The 19,803-nt window shown below is 48.2% G+C and overlaps 1 protein-coding gene across 8 annotated transcripts in view; it reads right to left on the bottom strand.

The window, feature by feature from the left end:
- ADD1 (adducin 1) overlaps positions 1–19,803 on the bottom strand; it is an 88,493-nt gene that overhangs the window by 6,442 nt on the left and 62,248 nt on the right. For 5 of the 8 annotated variants that reach the window (XM_055326014.1, XM_055326012.1, XM_055326016.1 and 2 more), the window contains exons 5-13: positions 18,195–18,275; positions 17,821–17,970; positions 15,723–15,866; positions 15,521–15,619; positions 14,675–14,851; positions 9,100–9,444; positions 6,468–6,569; positions 5,711–5,800; positions 30–186 (exon numbers count right to left, since the gene is read on the bottom strand). In XM_055326014.1, coding sequence (XP_055181989.1) covers positions 30–186; positions 5,711–5,800; positions 6,468–6,569; positions 9,100–9,444; positions 14,675–14,851; positions 15,521–15,619; positions 15,723–15,866; positions 17,821–17,970; positions 18,195–18,275 — 1,345 coding nt within the window. Of the gene's footprint in view, positions 1–29; positions 187–4,879; positions 4,973–5,710; positions 5,801–6,467; positions 6,570–9,099; positions 9,445–14,674; positions 14,852–15,520; positions 15,620–15,722; positions 15,867–17,820; positions 17,971–18,194; positions 18,276–19,803 lie in introns of all 8 variants that reach the window. The other 3 variants (XM_055326015.1, XM_055326018.1, XM_055326019.1) reach the window with 2 other exon arrangements.

Genomic DNA, 19,803 nt, shown 5'->3' with positions numbered 1-19,803 from the left:
CTGAGTGCCCACGATGTGCACACACTCACCTTCCGGGCCCTTCTGCTTCCGCTCCACCTCCCTGCGGTACTCTTCTAGCTCTCTGTCGGTGAGCGCATTGAAGGGGTTGGGGCCTGTGGTGCTCACGATGACATGGGGCTGGTATTCCTTCTCAATGATGGCCTTGGAGGCTGTCACCAGCTCCCCCTGCAGATGAAAAGGGACAGGTGGTTTGGAGAAGCCTTGCCTGAGGGACCTCTCCCCCCTCCCAGGCCAGGCTGCAGGCAGGGCGGGGTGGGCAAACTTCTCGGAGCACACAGCCGTCTGGGGAATCCAGGGCAGCACCCCGGCCCTGAGGCTGAGGCTGAGCAGCAGCCTCCAGTGGTCAGACACAGAGAAACACAACTCTGAAGCTACAAAACAAATTAAGAGGAGAAAACAATCCTAGTCCTTCAGGTTTCAGAGACAGAGGCACCAAAGTGCAGATGGACGGCACACAGCACCTCAAGAGGAATGCAGTCTCCTTCCCATGAGGGATGGAAGAGCTGACTTGTCAGTCCACTGCCCTCCTCTGGACATCAAAAAACATCCAGGATTCCAAGTCAGGGAAGGTATGCTCGGAGATCTGCTTACTTTCTAAGTTCGCAGATTGAGTTCTGTTCTTTTAACTATGTGTTGAGTTTATAACTAGCTCCTGGATCTCGTCCCAAAACAAAGAAATTTTTTAGGAAGTCCAAAAATACCAGTATGTGTCTGAGGAATTTGGAAAACCAAGAACGTGTAGGAAAGAAAGAGAAAAGTAAGCAAGCAGAGCACAAGGGTGGCTGGCAGGGAGGCAGCCCCAGCTGGGAAGGGTGGGGTGGGGAGGAAGCCCTGGAAGGAGGAGCCCGTGAGGGAGGCAGCCTTGGGGTGCAGGAAGTCCTGCCTACACTCACCTGCCCTAGCACAGCTCTGTGCTCTACCACCCAACCTGGTTGGCCCTCAAATGCCAGGGGTTCATTTTCTGAGAAAGTTAGCCAACACACACACACACACACACACACACACACACACACACACACACACACACACATTACTTAATGGGAGCTTCCAAAAACAAACCACAGTAGCAGAATCCAAAATTCAGATACTAGGCAGGGTCTGTCAATACTCCCCTCAGTAAGGGCCAAACAGCAGAGAGAGCACTCGAGCAATGTGCCCGAGAGACAGCACCAAACTGAGTGCTGGGGAAATTCCAGCTCACCTGGGATACCTGCTGCCCTGACAAAGCCTAGGGAGCTTGGGCTGAAGCACAGCTGTTCAGCACACTCCAGGATTGACCATGGCCACAGAGCCAGGGAGGAGAAGCAAAGAACCCGCTGGAGTTGGCCCCCTTTGCTCAGAGTGCCTCAAGATTCAAGATGACCTGGATGGTCGGGGTTGGGGGGCTCCTTCTGACCAATGCTGACCCAAGGTCAACTGGCCTTTCACTCAGAAGCAGCCCTGTCTCCCCAAGACAGGGAACTGAATCCCTGCCTGCCACTCACTGCCCACTGAAGCCTATTCCTACGCACAGGCTCCAGCTCTGTGGCTGACAGCAGCTGAGCCGGTCTGTAAATCAAGGGCAACTTGGCCCAATGTACCTGCATCCTGGTATCATGGCCAATAAAATGAGGAGGTGACATGAGGTTTCAGAGAAAGGTTTCAATTAACTTAAAATTTCAAATCAAGGAATGAATAAAATATCAAGAATCACCTGCCACAGAGGCGCCTGTGGATAAGCAAAGCCCCTCCTGTGCAGAGACACCTGACCATACAGGGCCTCCCTCCTCCCAGTTCCTCAGCCAACAGCCAAGTGGCCACCAACACCAAGGCTCAGAACAGACTAGGGGACAGAGGGACCCTGTTCTCTAGGGGGGAAGGAAATGGAGCAAGGCTTGGGATGCAGAAGGAAACGGCCCCTACAGAGCAGCCTGGGCTGAGAAAGCAGGATGGAAGGCAGCTGCTCTCACCAGCAGGCTACATGGAGGCTCTTGCTGCTTCCCCCACTTCTAGCTACAGAACAGAGGCTCTAAGCAAACCCGGTGCCCAGGAACTCCTTCTGCACTTGGCGAAGACAGCTGGCGAGCAATACGAACACGGCTATGACCCAACCTGTCCGAGCATCAGGCTTTCCTCCGTAAAACCCACTCAGCTTGGAATTCACATTCTTAGTCTCGGGCCACACACTTGTGGTTGCTCAACAAGTTTACCAAGTAAGTGTGCCAGGTGGGCTCAGGCCCCTGCTGTTTCTACCATGCAGCCCGAAGCGTGGGAAGGCCATGGCCCAAGTGCAGGGGAACATGGAGAACAGGGAGACACAAGTGTTGCCTGCACAGGGTATCTTTCAGCATCAACTTGTCTGCTTGACGTCTCACAGGCTTGATTCACTAGTAACCAAGTCCGGAAGGCACCAGATTATTTCAGGCTACGTGCCGGCAGGCACCGTGCGTGCTGGAGTCAAGAGAGCCTTCAGCTGAACTCAGGATTCCTTTCGGAACCAGTCTCAGGGTGTGGCTGACAGTTCACAGCCACTTCTTCCATCAGAAGACAACATTGCTCTGAATGGACGGCCATTGTCAGGGAGGGAGAGATGGAAGCAAAGGGAAGTCCTTCTTAAAAGCCCTAACTTCCTATGTCCCAAACACACATTCCTCAGAGTCTCAAACGGAATGCAAGGATCCATACACCTGCTTATAGGAAAAAGGACATTTTTAGGATATTTAACAAAGCCCTTTTCACTTGGTCAAAGGGAAACTCAAAGTGCAGGCAAGCAGCGCCATATTGTAGAAGGAGCAATACAGTCTGCATTTTTGAGAACCACACAAAAGACGTGGGGACCGTCGAGGCCTAGAGCCGAATCATATTCTCAACATAGACATGAAATCTGCTTAGTCAGTGTGAGAAAGACCACGGGTGCACATGTGAGCCCCAGAAGAAGGGTGCTGGAGAAAACGCAAGCGGGAAGGAGAATCTAGGGATGGGACAGGGACACCTCAGCTGGGCTGGGCAGAGTTTCCTGAGGTAACCCCACCTGGATGCACCACTCACACAGAGTGCGGTGTTCACACCGTGAGGAGGACACTGCAGTTGCCAGGAGTCCCATTCCCACCAACTCGGATTTCCTGGCCTGGGAGGACTTGTGTCTATACTTCATGAAACACTCACAGGTGACATGACACACAGCCAAGCCTGACATGGCCAGAGCAACAACAGACTTGGGGCTAGTGAGGACCCAGCCAAAAAAGCCCCCTTTAAATGCAGCCCACCTTTTAGAGAGCCCTGACAGGGTGTAAGCAGAAACCACTACATGTGCTACAGGGCCAGAGAGACTGCAGAGCAATGACTGCTCCAACCAGCTCTGCCCACAGAGTGACAGGTGACAGCCACAGGTGGACACTGCACAGTAAGCCCCCTGCCCCCTAGGCTCATGGATTCAGCACACCATTACACATCTGAGGGAAAAAAAATATGAACTCACAAGATCACAACAGCTTACAGCCCAAAGAACTGAGATACGCAAGATAAGCACATCTTTCTCCCTTGCTCCAAGAAAGGAAGCTGGAAGCACATTCAATCAATAAGGAGAAATAGGACCCGTGGAATTAATACAGAAGTATGCAAAATAACATTATGGGTGGGAATTCCACTTAGGAATATAGAACCTTTAATACAAATCTGCTTCTTTCTGGCAATTGGAATATCACTACAGTGATACCTGCATCTCAGTGGAGCTGTACAAAGTCAAAAAGAGATACCCCTATATTTCCTTTAAACACAGGGTAAACATGACTAAAACTCAGGATGTCCGCCCTCAGCACCAAGGAGCACACCTTCAGCCCAAATGCTCACAGGAAGTCTCCTTCCACCTGGGCGAGTTACCACCACACACACTCCCACCTGCCACCTCTGGTATCCATATACACAGACAACTTTGAACTTCAAAGTTTTGTGTCTCCCCACCACCACTTTTTAAAAATCATTGAGGGGGGTGGCGCTTGGGGTGCTCAGTTGATGAAGTGTCTGCCTTCAGCTCAGGTCATGATCCCAGGGTCCTAGGGTTAAGCCCTGAGTTGGGCTCCCTGCTCAGTGGGGAGTCTGCTTCTCCCTCTCCCTCTGCCCCTCCCCACTGCTCATGTACTCACTCTCTTTCTCTCAAGTTAAATAAATAATATGTTTTCTGGGACACCTGGGTGGCTCAGTGGTTGAGCACTTCCCTTCAGCCCAGGGCGTTATCCTGGAGTCCTGGGATCAAGTCCCATATTGCGCTCCCTGCATGCAGCCTGCTTTTCCCTCTGCCTGTATCTCTGCCTCTCTGTGTGTCTCTCATGAATAAATAAGACCTTTAAAAAAAAAACTTTAAAAAATTTATCTCTAAGTTTTTAAGGGAAAAAAAGAAATATATTTCATCAATAAAAACTGGTCTGATTTCTTTCCTATTCCTCTGAAATCACATACCCTCCCGCTGCCAGGTCCACTCCACGTGCAGTCACAGCTGAGCAAGCAAAGGTAGAAGGCCACAGAGGAGCACTGCCACTGCCCACGGTCTGCCCACACAAGCCTTTTGCAATCAGCATCTTATAAAAGGCAAACTAAAACCCAAAAGCATGCACTACCCAAAGTCACGTGCACAAGTTCAGAAAGGCACCACGCCATTAAGATGGGCCCATTCTCTGCAACCTTGTGGAATAATGACAGTTGTAAAATTGTCTTCATTAAAGAAGAGGCAGAAGAGAACCTCTGCACAACCCCACAAGTAACTCAGAAACTAATTTAAAGCTCCTCCATCAGTAAGACAGCAGCTGGCGAGAGCAGACAGGTGGGGTCGGGCAGGTGGAGTGCGGCACGTGCTGACAGGTGGTGAGGACAGGGCAGTGAGTACCTTTCTAAAAGAGAGGGGTTTAGCAGGACTAAAGGTCTGCTCTGTGAGCTCGAGCCCTTCGATTGTCTCCGTACAGTCAGAGAGGGGTGCGTCCTGCAACAGTAAACTGAGTCATCAGAGCCCACCAGGCCCAGCTTTGAAGTATCAACTGAGAGCGCAGGGTGGAGCCAGCTGAGGGCATGCAGCAGATAGCCGTCCACATGAAAGCACTGGTGATGGCGGTGCCACATGCAAGCACAGACCACACAACCAGGACCCCGGCTGACCACATTCGGAAAGCAGTCACCTACCCTGCAGTCATGGTTAACGCATTCGGTGGCAACTTCATTTCCAGAGATAACCACTTACATGATTATCTTCAACGGGCCACGAAGTATAGTCCCTTTACAGAAAGGCATGTAAATGCGGTTCACATTTACAGATGCCCTCTGTAAGCACTTTTCCCCAAGCAGCACTTTATTGCAGATAGCAATGTGTACATGAGAACAAAACGTCCATTAAACCCACCCTCTTCTAGCCTTTTCCACAGTGTACTGCTAAAATCAGGGCACATCCAGGTCCCAAAGCAGGCGGCATGTATGCCACCTTCACGCAGGCATGCATTGCATGGAGCAGGGCTGGGGGAGGATGCGGCCCGTGGGCATGCTTATGCTAAGTCTACAACTTCAGAAAAAGTGGCAGGGTTATTTATCGTGAGGATTTTTCACGGAGATAATTGGTTGCCTAGAACACTTACCTCATTGAGTCATTCTCTCCCAACTCAAGAATAATTTTGGAGTAGACAGCCATTAGAGGCACCACCCACTAACGTCAGACATTCTGAGCTCTCACCTGGACTAGGCTCCTGTCCATCACTACACCACACAGAACCTGGGACTGGGGGCCAGCCGTCTTAATGTCCTGTAAGTTCTGCTCTCGGATCTGAGGATGCAAGAAGGAGAAACACATTAACAGTACAGGGAAGCCTCCCTGTGACTTCACTGTTTGGGCACTGGAGCCCCAGAACCACACCCAAGTTGCACTTCTGTACCTGGCCCTCACGGTCCCACACGGCCATAGTGCCCACCCAATGCTGCCAGTCCAGCTTGTTGAGAAGTTCCTGAGTCGTAGGGGATGGACTAATCCATTCCTTTCTGTACTTTCTAGATGGCCTGGGTAAGCACAGATCTCTCACCGTACTCATTATGTTGAGGGGGAACATTCCCCATGTGCCCATGTTATAGCAACACCCGGAACACTGGTACATCTCATGTTCTAACCAGCAAACATTCACAGCTCAATAAGTGAACGCTAGAATGCAGGGGCAAAGGCTGTTCTCACCAGAAACAGGTTCTCTGGCTTCCAATCCTGCCTGCCATGTGAGCTGAGCAAGCATCTGCTCAAGAACCACAGGGCCCCAGACCGTCACTCACACATCACACTTGTTAGCACAATAGCAGAAGCAGTGAAAAGACTTGGCCTTTGCCGCAAAAGCAATGACAACAGATGCCATCCATTGGGGCAAGTGCCCTCTGCACCCCGTCCAACCTGTTGCTGCCTCTGCTCACACGCAAATTTCCACTGAGGGCTGACAGCCACCGATACTCACCTTGTTTCTCATCTCCTGGACCTCTTTGGGGTTAGTGTTCAATGGAACAAACAGGTTAGGGACAGCAGAGGTGGAGGTTCTATGTCCATCCTCTTTAGTCCACTGCAAATATCAAGAACAGTTGAAAAGTCAGAATTGGGACAACAGTACATGACACCACAGCATCCAATCTGTCCAATGTGTCTCACACCTGGTCATGCAAAGACATCACAGAGAATGAACCAATGACCACACCCCCTGTCACCACAGCAGGGGGATCAGGGCAGGGCATGTGCAAATAGGAACCCAAGTCGTGACTGACCAGCACACACCATCCACAAGGCCTAGTGGAAAACTAGGGCCCAGTACAGGCTGATGACAGAGCGATGCTCTGTGACTCCCGTGGACTAGTCAGGGCCGGGGTGTGTGTGTGTGTGTGTGTGTGTGTGTGTGTGTGTGTGTGTGTGTGTGTGTGTGAGAGAGAGACCCTGCAGAGCACATTGGTTCACTGCCCTGAGAGTCATCAATGCCAAAGCCGCTGGTAGCATGAGATGGCAGGGTCATGAAAAGCAATGTGATGTTGCCATCCAGGTGGAGGGAAAGACCGCACTGTGGGCAAAAGTGGGCATCACCGAAGTTCTGCATGGAGATCAACGAGAGCATCGGAATGCCGGCAGAGCCTGCTCAACTCAAGAAAATTACTGTGCGGGTGTGCGTGGTGGCTGCCCAGTGGAGAGTTTGGTGATGTTGAATATTTTATATAACTTAATACTTCAGAGCGTTACAAAAATATCCCCAACAAATGTAAAGCGCTCCATGAGTTCTCATCATAAGGCTGTTTTAGTTTCAGTGCGAAGCATCAGCACACCGTGCCTTTCACATGCTGGATTTTTTTGATTTCTGATTAAATAGGAGATTTTTCATCAAATTCTAATTCTCCGGCATGGGCGGGCACTGAACATTAAAACAAGGCCAGCGATGGTGTGCCTTTCAGAGTACTTTAAGGAGGCAGGAGGGTAGCCAAAAACCGTAAGGCTTTAAAGAAAGCAACAGAACTGGCCGATGCTTAGCCGCTGTGAAGGGAAATGTGGGATGGGCATGAGCTGGGAGGTACTCACTGATGATTATCTTCTCAGATAAAAATAACTCCAGCTTTTTATTAAACATACGTTTTAGTCAAAACATTAACCCAATAACCTCAGAAGCTTGAACATGTCTGAAACTTAAGAACAGTCACGGTGAGTTCACATACCAACCTGGGAGCACAGCATGGAGTGTGCACTGTTCCGCAACGGTAAGAAACACACCTAGCTGCGGAACGAGACCTCCCCTTCAATGGGCACACACGGCTTCCCAAGACACCTCACGTGATCTCGTGTATCCCCAAGCCAACAGCAAATACAGCTCACAGCTGCTACTACACATGTGCTTGGGGACACCTCAGCACTGCGACTCAGCACTATGTATCGGTATCAGCAGTGGAAAGTTGGTTTTTAGGCCCACCCCTTTAACAAGTAAAATAAATATAAACAAAACAAATGAAACTGGAAAAGAAAAACAAAACGAAGGAGAGGGAGAGAGGGAGGGCGAGGGAGAGGAGAGACGGGCTCAAACGCAGAGTCTCTGCCCACATGACCCGTCTGCTCAGGAGCACAAAGGCTCTCTCACCAGAGCCACCTGGGGAAGACAGAGCTGCTTTCTTTGGAATAAATCTATAAAGTAAAAACACTGTTATTAGGGAAAGGGAGACCCCGTCTGCTTCCTCGGGGCCTATTGTTTGAGGCCCTCTGACCTAACGTCACCTGGACTCCTGCAGAACGCGTCATGCAGAAAGAAGCCTGCCCTGGCCCCAGTCTCTTCACAAGACCCCATGTCAGGGGTGGGCTCCCTACTCTGTGGCGCAGGAGCCAAGGGAAGGGGTGGTGAAGACCAGTCCCCACGGGATGTGAGCACCAGGACAGCAGAGTATCTCTCAGGGCAGTGCTAGTGGCTACCGCACAAAGCACGCCTGGCAGGGTCTGTCGCTGGTGCCTGCAGATGGCCTGCACTGCACTTAGGTCATGCCACACCCAGCAGGAGTCACATGACTCACCACTATGGCCATCTACTCACATGCAACAGTCCATGCACAAGGCAGCTGGCTTAGAGCATTCGGAGGCTTTGGGACAGCAAGTGAGGCACGAGGCTAATGAGAAAGGATGAGGTCAGCTGAGAAAACACCCGTGAAACCAGAGGCAAACTGCTTAAGAAAGCACGGAAGACTTTAAAGCACAGAGACTGTAGTGACTTTGCAAAATGGCTGGAGGTTATAACACTAAAATCACACCTCAAGACTCAACTACCATTTTGTGCATGAGGTTTCAGGATTCCTTGAATACAATTTGAATTAAACGGCAGCTTGAGTTGTGGGTTAACAGGTAAGTTACTTAGTATCCCTGCTACTGTGAGTTAGGTGATGCTGGCATTACTGGAGCCCAACCACAGATCTTAAGCAGTTTCAAGCAGACAGATTCTGGTTGATGCTAAAGAAGGTTAATGAAGAAAGTTTGCCTTCAATCCGAGTCAGAGGGGCTGGATTCCCAAAGCCTCCGAAGCCCCAGCTGTCCAACTTGCTCTACATCATCTAACTATGAACAGTAAGGTAGGCACAGACCAAGCAGTTGGTAATACAGCTTGGCACGCAGACACCGGACGAGAGAGACTGCAGCAAGGGTTTCACGCGATCGTGTGTAACGTTCGTCCACACCTTAGTCTTCGACTTGGGGCTGCTTCCATTCTGCCCCTCCTCGGAAGCATCGTCACCTCGGCCAGAGCTCAGCCATCTTGTCTTCTCCCGCTGCTGCTTCTGAAAACTGTGTCTGAGAGGGGAGCAAGTGCCTGGGTCCCCGTCACCAGCGAAAGAGTAACCTGTGACACTCGCAGGAGCCTCCACATCGCTATGTTTTTTAGATTTCTCTCTCAGAGCAGGGTATCGGTAAGGGTAGCCAGTTCTGTAACCCTAGGATCCAAAGAGATGGAAAGACAGTCACTATTCCAGATTTTGACACAGTGTCACTTAAGAAAGCTGTGTGGAATCCCCTAGAAAAGCTAGACGTGTGCACACCCGGCAACGCTGCAGGGCAGCAGAGACACAGGATATTCACCAAAATTCTGAAAGTAGCCCTATTCCTAACAGCCCCAGATCAGAAAGAGCCAGCAACCCTCAAGGGGGCCAACTGAGGAAGATCTACGCCACAGAGTAGGGCCCAGGAATCAGAGCAAACACCCCATTACTAAGGCAACATTAGGATGAATCTCACAAATATGACGCTGAGTCAAAGAAACCAAATGGGAAAGAACACCCTGTATTATTCTACTCATAAAAAGGACAGAAAGAGGCAAGCCAATCTTTGTCATTAGAAGATAAAACAATGGCCACCCTTGGGGTGAGGTAAGTGCCTAAAAGGAAGGTCCTGAGGTGCTGCTGGGGTGTTTCGTTTTGTTAAATAGGCTCCATGCCCAACGTGAGGCTTGAATTCACAACCCTGAAGTCAAGGGTTGCATGCTGTACTGACTGAGCCAGCTGGGCTAGGCGCCTGAGTACAGCCAGCTTTTGATTTGGGTATTGTTTATATGGTGTGTCCAGTTTTTGAAAGTTAATAAACTAGATACTTAAGGCTTACTTGCTGCTGGCTATAGTATAGGTTGTATTGATCAACCTAGTTAATTTCTTTTTTTTTTTTTTTAACCTTTTAAGACAAAGTTTAGATACTATAACAATCTTTGGGGAAGGCCAAACAAGTCTACCTCATGACAACTGGTTCTAGGCAAAACTGGTTCTCATATCAATGTTTGAGTTCAACCTTCGATTCTGCCTCATAACCTCTCACCAGGGCTTTAGGACATGGGGCCCACTAGTTAATACCTCTGTAACACACTGTAACAGCCCTCAGCCCTTGGGCTGGACTAACCTGTGTGCTAGCTCCCAAAGACCATCTCTCTGAGGAAAGGATGACATCTTTTTTTTTTAAGATTTTATTTATCCATCCATGAGAGAGAGAGAGAGAGAGAGAGAGAGAGAGAGGGAGGGAGGGAGGGAGGGAGGGAGGGAGGGGCAGAGACACAGGCAGAGGGAGAAGCAGGCTCCATGCAGGGAGCCTGACCTAGGACTCGATCCCGGGACTCCAGGATCACGCACTAAACCGCTAAGCCACCCAGGGATCCCCTCTGAGGAAAGGATGACATCTTACACATCCCTCCCTTCCAGTACTTAGCATCCAGTGGGTGTTCACAGACTTTATGGTGGCCTCCATGGTCCCCACCTGCTGTTAAAGGCCCTCTTCCTACACTGTGGGCAGGATCTGACTTTGCTTCTAACCAGAGAAATTTGGCAAAGGTGGTAAGATGTATTACTTAAGAGTGTAGCACTCTTTTTTTTTTTTTTAAAGATATATTTCCGAGAGAGAGTGTAAGAGCACACAAGTGTGAGGGGCAGAGAGAGAGAATCTCAAGCAGACTCTGCGCTGGAGCGCAGATGGAGCTCCATCCCATGACCCTGAGATCATGACCCAAGCTGAAACCATGAGTCGGGCGTTTAACCAACTGTGCCATCAGGCGCCCCAAGAGTGTAGCACCCATCTTGAGAGGCTCTCTCTGTCCATCACTGGTTCAAAGAACCAAGGTGCCAGGGCTCTCACAGCTATTAAGGAAAGGAATCCCTCTCACAATCCTGGGGAGCCCGGGTTCTGCCCCCTCCAGCCTTATGATGACAGTCCTGTCTGGGTCGACACCTCGACTACAGGATTCCTTTTGAGACCCTAAGCCAAGAAGGTGGCTCAGCTGGCTCCTGACCCACAGCTGCATGTCTGGACCAAGTCATTCACAGCAATGAATAAACAATGAATGACAGGAGAATTAGGGGCTAGTCATACAAGAGGGGCCATAGCCTGTGCCCTGCATTCTGCAGTGCTCTGGAATCATTCACATTTCTCCCACTTCAAGAATTTCCCCCCCCCTTTGGGTGCTCCTCTTCTTTGGGAGGCCATTTTCATTACCAATCACTTCTTTGCTACATAAAAAAAAAAGGTGCTAATAATCCCTAAATGTGGTCGTGGGTGGCTGTTTTCTCCACCACTGTCCTCAGGAAGATAGGTAAATGGCTACACTACAGTCTTCCCACTGATGAACATACTCTGTTGAGGAAAGAGAAGAACACTGTAGAAAGGCTATCTTCAGAAAAATACAGTTCTTGTTCATTCAAGTTTCCTCTTGCTTAGGGAGCCAAGACTCTTGAGTAGTCTCCATGACTTCAGGATAAACCACCAGAACCTCACAAAATTTTATCCTGAGAGGGTAGGGTTGTTATTATTATTATTATTATTCTCCTTTAAATGCTGTGAAGCCAAAATTAGAGGTGATCCTTGGCCATCAGACTTGTTGTAGGGCTTGGATTAAGAGTCGAACATACAGATTCATTCCTTCTTTGAAAAGCTGGAATTACATCTTGATATTGTAGGGAAGCAATTTAGCACTTCTCCTAATTCTATGTTAAAATACTTCTTACATGGGCAGCCCAGGTGGCTCAGCGGTTTAGCGCCATCTTCAGCCCAGGGCGTGATCTTGGAGACTCAGGATCGAGTCCCGCGTTGGGCTCCCTTAATGGAGCCTGCTTCTCCCTCTGCCTGTGTCTCTGCCTCTTTCTCTCTGTGTGTCTCTTGTGAAGATTTTTAAAATCTTTAAAAAAAAAATACTTCTTACACTATGAGAATCTTCAACTATTATCTACCCTGCTCAACTATGTGTATAACATACATGGTTAATCAGAATGCTACGTTAAAACATGGACTGTAGGGGCGCCTGGAGGGCTCAGCCGGTTAAGCTTCTGCCTTTGGCTCAGGTCACGATCTCAGGGTCCTAAGATGGAGGCCCATGTCAGGTCGCTGCTCAGTGGGGCTCCCTACTCTCTGTCAAATAAATAAAATCTTTAAAAAACTGGACTATAATCCTAATTACTATTTTTTATACACTACATAGCCTTCTCATATCAAAAATGACAGCAATGACCGTGTGCAGTAGGGACGCTGAACACAACACCCCTGTAATGAGCACTTCACTATTCAGCTTTCATCCTTTCTCTCCCTCTAGCAAATTAGAATTACTGCCTAATTCTGATTTCTCTCCACCTTCTAGAAAATGTGGGGACTGGTGTTCTTGATTCTTAGTCCTCTGTCTTCCCTACCTAATGTTTAGGTCACAGAGCAGTGAGCCATCAGAGTACCTGCCAGGAGGAGAAGCCGCTGCCCCGCGCTCCTTGTTTCATCAGGCCCCTTGAGGGAACCTGCCACCCAGTGCTGATACCTGGGCCACTCCCCCCACCCAACTCCAGCTGCTTCTTCCACCTTCTTAGGGAGCTTCCTTCCTCCACCTGCTTCCCACAAGCAGTCCTGGCCTGTGCCCCATCTCTGCCTCTGAGGCCCTCACTATGCTCTGTTAGAACCCACATCCCAGATACTTGGCTGCATCTGGAATTGTGTATCCCTCTTCCTGATGAAGTCATGCATTCCTCGTGTCCTGTTAATGGCTTTAGGCTCAACAGTAGATGGTCAGTTAATGCAACCCATCTTTTTTTTTTTTAAGATTTTGTTTATTCCCAAGAGACATAAAGAGAGAGGCAGAGACAAAGGCGGAGGGAGAAGCAGTCTCCCCATGGGGAGTCTAATGTGGGACTCGATCCCAGGACCCCAGGATCACGACCTGAGCCAAAGGCAGATGTTCAACTGCTGAGCTACCCAGGTGCCCCAATGCAACCCATCTTTACTGGTCCAATGAATTCAGAAGTTATGGAAGGTTCTGCTTTCTCTGTTCACTCCTCCCTGACTAACCAAATCCAGCCCCTGAAGACACTTAGCACATCCTGAATCAGATCCTTGAATTCTTTTGGTTCCACAATCTTCTAGAAAGTTAAACTCCCTGCCTTCTGAAGCCACCCCTCCCATCTATGACCTGGTCTAATAGTCAGGACTTCCTCAGTTTAGGCTAGACTGTGTACCAGTGGTCCTGTGCTGCCATCTACAGTTCCCAGCACAGCCACAGATACACATGGGGACTTCAGCCCTTCCTTTTTTTTTTTTTTAATATTTATTTATTCATGAGAGACACACAGAGAGAGAGGCAGAGGCAGAGGGAGAAGCAGGCTCCATGGAGGGAGCCCAATGTGGCACTCAATCCTGGGACTCCAGGATCACGCCCTGGGCTGACGGTGGTGCTAAACGAGCCACCCAGGGATCTCTGACTTCAGCCCTTCCTATAGCTTCTCAGTCCCACACTCCTGGGACAGGTCCTCCTGTCTCCATTGCCTAATGTCACAGGGCAAGATGATGGACTCTCTGAACTCCATCAAAACAGTGTGACATTGCAGCAGGCAATAGGGCCCGTTATTGTTTGTCCTACAATACCTTGTTCTGAATATGCAAAGAACCTGCTCACACCAGAGACGTGGCCACCCTGGAAGGCAAATCCCCACCCCACCCCCATCCCCACTGTGGCATCTTCATTGCGCAGACATCTTCCTTCTGCCAACTCAGCCTACCACAATTTTACCTACTCTTTGAGGTCATTTCCAAGTGCCACCCACATAGTTCCCCCCCCATCCCTGCCAAAGGAGGAGACCGCTCATTGAACCCTCTAGCACAGACTGCACCCTGCTGGGTACCACCCAAACATCCCAATTATGCTGTAACACCAGGCCCAGTTTCTGTGTTGTGCTGGGCTCCGGGTCACTGTACCATGGGAGAAGGGTCTCCCACACAGTAAATCAGCAGCAAATGTCTGTGGAACACAGTAGTCAGGCCACACGTGGCTAGAACTTGATGCTAAAAAGCAAAACGTGGCTAGCTTCCCCACCCCCACCCCATGGCTTGTTTGTGGGAAGATGGGTACTGAGCTGACTGCTGCTCCAGGAGCCAGTTACCCAGTAGCCCACTTCAGAGCAGAGCAAGCTCTCTGCTCTTGCCCCCACCTCATCCAAAGGAGATTCCTTTTGAACCACACAGGAACACAAGAAACCCTCCTCTTTATATTTTACAGTGACTTAGCTTCGGAGTTCAATTACCCTGGTGCTTCTGTATGATTTTTGAGGGTGAAAGCATTCAGATACTGCAAGAAGACAGCAATTTTACTTGCTATAAAAACACCAACGCTGCTGCTTTCAGAACAAAAGCTTTACCATCATGTGGTAGCAACATTCTTACCAGATTATCGAGCATCCGCATGAGGGCTTCAAACTCCTGCTCGCCAATCTGCCACTTGGGAGGTGAGCCGGTGCCCTCCCCTGCGGGTGACCCCGGGGAACGGGATTTGGCTTTGTACTTGCCAGGATCCAGGAGGACTAAATTGTCTGGCCCTCCTGCACTGGCCAGAGTTCGAACCTTTTCAAAACAAGCAAACAGTATAGTTTGAGTTCCTTACTGAGGGCAAGACGACCAGATCAGCTGACTACAAGAGATTACTCAAACAGAAACCAAATTTCTAAGAGTGTAAGAATGAAAAATGCAGGATGGACAGCAACAGGCTATCCATATACAAGGTCACTTTTGAAAGTTCTTTAGAAAACAAAAATACTACACGCTCATGCTTGGAAGGAGCCTGAGGACTTGCCGGACTGCTCAGATGTATGTCAAGTTACCATCAGGGAGTACAAACTTGGGGTTGAGCAGAGCTGGCTCGGTGTCACCCACCACCACAGGACAGTGGGCAAGTCTCTCCTTCTCTGTACCTGCTTTTCCACTAACAGTGTCATGGGGGGGCACACATAAATAAAGCACCTGATACCAGGGCTGGCACACACTAGTACTCCATAAATGGTGGTGACTCATGTATTTGAATAATACAAAACTAAAAACAAAAAGTCCAGTAATCATTTGATAACTTAAATCAGTGAAAGGGCATTTGCTCTGGTCAATATTCAAATCCACTAGGCTCATCTCGGACAAAGAGGTTAGCAAAGACTCATTCCTACAAAACAAGTATCAAAAATCAACAAGAACCCTGCAAGCACTCAGAGAAGCCACAGGCTGCAGAGGGAGGCTGCCGCCTACCTGGATCTCACATGCGACCACCAGGTTATGTATGTAGTAGAAGGCCTCCTCAACGCTCTCTCCGACAGACACCAGCCCGTGATTCCGGAGAATAAGAACCTGCCAGGAAATACGAAAGCTCGAGGGAGCTACACAAGAAGACTGCTACTTTGACTTTTTTCTTTCCTCTACAAATTAAGCACCAGATTAGATGCCTACTGACCTTGCTTTTAGGCCCCAAATTTTTCTGAATTAATACTTTTTCCTCCTCATCAACCAGAATCCCATGATAATCATGGTAAGCCACTTCTCCAAGGGAAAGTGCCTCTGGGGAGATTGGTAAGAGGCCGCATTTCATCGCAGAGACCTAGAGAACAAGCAGTCACCATGAATGAAGGCAAAGTGACAGCCACACACCGATGATGTAGCAAATGTTTCCTCAAAGAAATAAAAAGGGGAACATATTTCATTCCATTCTCTTCTCAGAAGTAAATAAAACTATAAACTTAGGATGAACCTTACTTGGGGGGCTAACTAAGACTTAAAAGTCAGAGGCATTGCTTGCTACCCTGGGAGAGCCTCAGAAGAAACTCCACAGCTTTCTGGACTTCTCCCACACTGATCATGACCCCGTATGAGCTCAGGCTTCACGCCAAGACAAGCCAGGCCCTACAGTTCCCTTTGAGTGAGTCATGACCCTGCAAAGAGAGGTTTTAGAAATGCTGTAAGGTTCTGATGCACTTTTCCTCTAAGGATGCAGGTGAAATTGAAACCTGAAATGTAGATAAACGCCAATTTCTGAAGTTTACAATAATCATGCTATATAATTCCTCTTCTACTGAAGTAAAATAATCTAAGTGTTCATATAACCCTTAAGTTCCCTTAACTTTCCCAAACTGAACTTAAAACATGTTAATTTTGAAGGTTTTCTACCTAGACTAACAGGCTCCAAAGATTTCAACAGCACTCACAGGGAAACAACTGCACACAAAGGTGAAAGACTCAAAAAAGACGCCACATTTAATCCCTTTCATGGCATCAGCCCTCCTGGGAAAAGAACTTTCCAAGTGAAGTGATTTGGTATGTTTTAAAACAAATTACATGGTAAGCTGTTTGCAACCATATTCTCAAAGGTACCTCTACTGGTTCGTTAAAATGCATGGACTTTTTTGTGGTTGGAAGAACATGCATTTTTTTTTTTTTTAGAAAAAAATTTCAGAAAATGATGGAGCTAATAAAATAAAACTCATGTTGACATTTAGAACCACATGTTCAAAATTAAAAAAAAAAGCCAGATAGATCTAACATTCATTAAAATAACCCAATATACATGACATTAAAACATCAAGATAGATTAAAATTCACCATTACTGAATCCACAAGGTCATGTGTGGTATAGTCGTCATGGTTCCCTGTCACATGACTGTACCAACAACCGGAATCGCGTTTTCATGCTGGGAGGTGTGGGCTGCTGGCACCAGAAGGGCCTGGGCTTTGTGACCAGGCTGAGGCAGGCTCTGGGCTCCAGGCTTGGAGGCCAGATCTCCTAACAGCTATGTATAAGGGTTGTGCCTTCTCCTTGCAACAGCCCCTTCCTTCCTATCTTGACCCAGCCTGGGCGTCTGCTGGCTCTATGCAGACACCTAAGGGCCTCTACGCCTCAACCTCTCCCTCCCATACCTGGCTCTTCCCCACAGACCATCAGCAGGCTTAGGTTTCCTGCATCCCCCAGGCCTTCCCTGAGCCCACAGCACCCTCCCCCCGCAGCCTGCCTGAGCCCCTCTCTTCCTCCTGTCCTACCCTCTTCCCAGACGAGGTGTCTGTGCAGTCTCTCTGCAGATCCCAGCAGTCTTCTATACCCTGAAGTCTGACCTCACCCTCAGCATGCTGATTTTCTATTAAGTCTAGTGGACACTTTCAGACTCACACAGGTTTTCCAAAAACTAGATAGCGTATGGACCCCTTAAAAGAAAAGAAAAAAATTTTTAAGATGTTATTTATTCATGAAAAACACAGAGAGGCAAAGACCTAGGTAGAGGGAGAAGCAGGCTTCCCGCAGGGAACCTGATGTGGGACTCGATCCCGGGACCCCAGGATCATGCCCTCAGCGGAAGGCAGATGCTCAACCACTGAGCTACCCAGGCGTCCCAAAAAAAATTCTTTTAAGAAAGTCAAACTTAGTTAAAAAAAAAAAAAACTTTACTCCAACAAAATTGGCTTATTGACATGTTGCCTCAAGAGAGCACAATTACAAGGAAATGTGAAGTGCCTTCCACTAAATAATTTTAAAATCGGAGTTGCTACCAGAGCAGCACACTCACCGCAGCTCCTGCTGGTATATGAATATGCACAACACACTTCACATCTGGTCGCGCAGCATAAATGGCAGAGTGTAACACGAAGCCAGCTTGATTTACTCCTAGGTTAGTACTTCCACGATCTACTACATCTCCTTGTAAATTGATTTTAACCTGAAAATACGCAAATAAAAAATTTAAATGTCGAGGATTTCAAATTACCCTTCTAAGAAATTATTTAAACCAAAGTTTTAAGTGTTTATAACAAATTCTAAAGCTTTTTTCTGAATTTATCACACAAAACATAAACTTATTTTTCATTCTGGGATTGAAAGGTGTTTAATTATCAACTATGGCCTAAACATACATAATGCCCAAGAGGAAAAGGATATTCTTACCAAACTGGATGCAGTCACTTCACTATAGAGAAGTCCAAAGGGAACAATGAGGAAATGTTCCTGCTCGGAGCTCACTCTGGTCTGTAAGAAAAATTACTGACTCAGCTAAAAAATCCAATTGAAATTATTTGCATCTCTTTCCATCCACAAACTCTACTGTGCGCATTCAGTGAACTACAGAGGAAAGCACGTAAGTACAGTGCCTGTCACAGAATCAAGAGGTACTGGAAACTTTCTACCATTGCAGGTAGTAACTTCTCAGGTACAGAAAGTGCACATTGGTCACATTCATGACAACGGACTTTATAAAGAAAATACTTGGTGGCTACCAACACAGTATCACATGAAACCAAAACCTGCAGGATAGTGAACGATCACAACAATGACAAACAGGGAGCCCCTCCTTATTGCCTGGTTGACTTCAAAAAGTCTCTACCACACCACATCATTGTGCTCACAGCCAGTTGGCTCCTTCCTCAATCGCTTCCTGTCCACAATTCATTCAGTACAGACGTGGCACATACTATGTACCTGCTAGATGTAGGCACTAAGTGCTAAGATGCCAGTAACACAATAGAAAAAGAGTCCTGCCCTCCAAAAATCAGTTTAGTTTTTTTATTTTATTTACTTGACAGAAAGAGAGAGAGCGAGAGAGCGAGCGAACACAGCAAGGGGAGGGGCAGGGGGAGAGGGAGAAGCAGGCTCCCGGCTCAGCAGGGAGCCCGACGCAGGACTCGATCCCAGGACCTTGGCATCATAATCTGAGCTAAAGGCAGATGCTCAACCGAGTTACCCAGGCACCCTGAAGTGTAGTTTTTATGATGATTTTGGGAGACATTATATTAGCAGGTGTTCACTGCTTGGGCAAAGAACCCCAATGGGGGTGGGGCAGGTAGAGTGAAGTGTTTGTGGAAAAGGACTTACAGTGTTTAGCCCAACTTCCCAACTGGTGTAGTGACTTCTGTAATGACCCAAACAGAAGCACATATGGGGTCTGCTGGGCAGGTGTGGTGATGGGACGCTCACCACGTCCTCTCTGCCTCCGCATTTCCTCATTCAGCAAAGAGTCACTGAACCACCAGCTCCATTACAGGGGCTGGGGTACAGACGGAAATAAAGCTAGAGACCTGGTCATCAAACATTCTCTCTCACACTGAGCAGAAATCTGTCTTCCTGAGTTTTTCATCATTCTTTCTAGTATGCAACACAGAACAAACTCAATCCACCACTTCTACAATTTAGTTCTCAGATACCTGAAATGATCCTACCTTCTCATGTCACCTTTGTCTAAACCCATGTGATTTGCTTGGCATAGTATGACGCAGATCCACAATCATGTAAGACCTTAGTGAAATCCTAGCTCTGCCAAGTAGGGGGCTATGCTGCTTTGGGGACCCTGGCTTCCTGGTCTCCTTACCCCTAGAGTAAGGAGGGGATGATAAGAGCTCATACTCACAATAAAGAGAAAATGGCATCTCCCCAGGAGTACTATTATTAGTGATAGTAGGAGCAGCAGTAGTAAATCACGAATGAGCTCGTTCTAAATTCACCTCCATGATATATTCACCTCCATGATATCCTTTCACTTTAAGTCCCCGTTACCCCATTC

The sequence above is a fragment of the Nyctereutes procyonoides genome, unplaced genomic scaffold (genome assembly GCF_905146905.1).
Source record: "Nyctereutes procyonoides isolate TBG_1078 unplaced genomic scaffold, NYPRO_anot_genome, whole genome shotgun sequence".
In the NCBI taxonomy this organism is placed as follows: Eukaryota; Metazoa; Chordata; class Mammalia; order Carnivora; family Canidae; genus Nyctereutes; species Nyctereutes procyonoides.
This window is presented reverse-complemented; position numbering and strand designations above follow the sequence as displayed.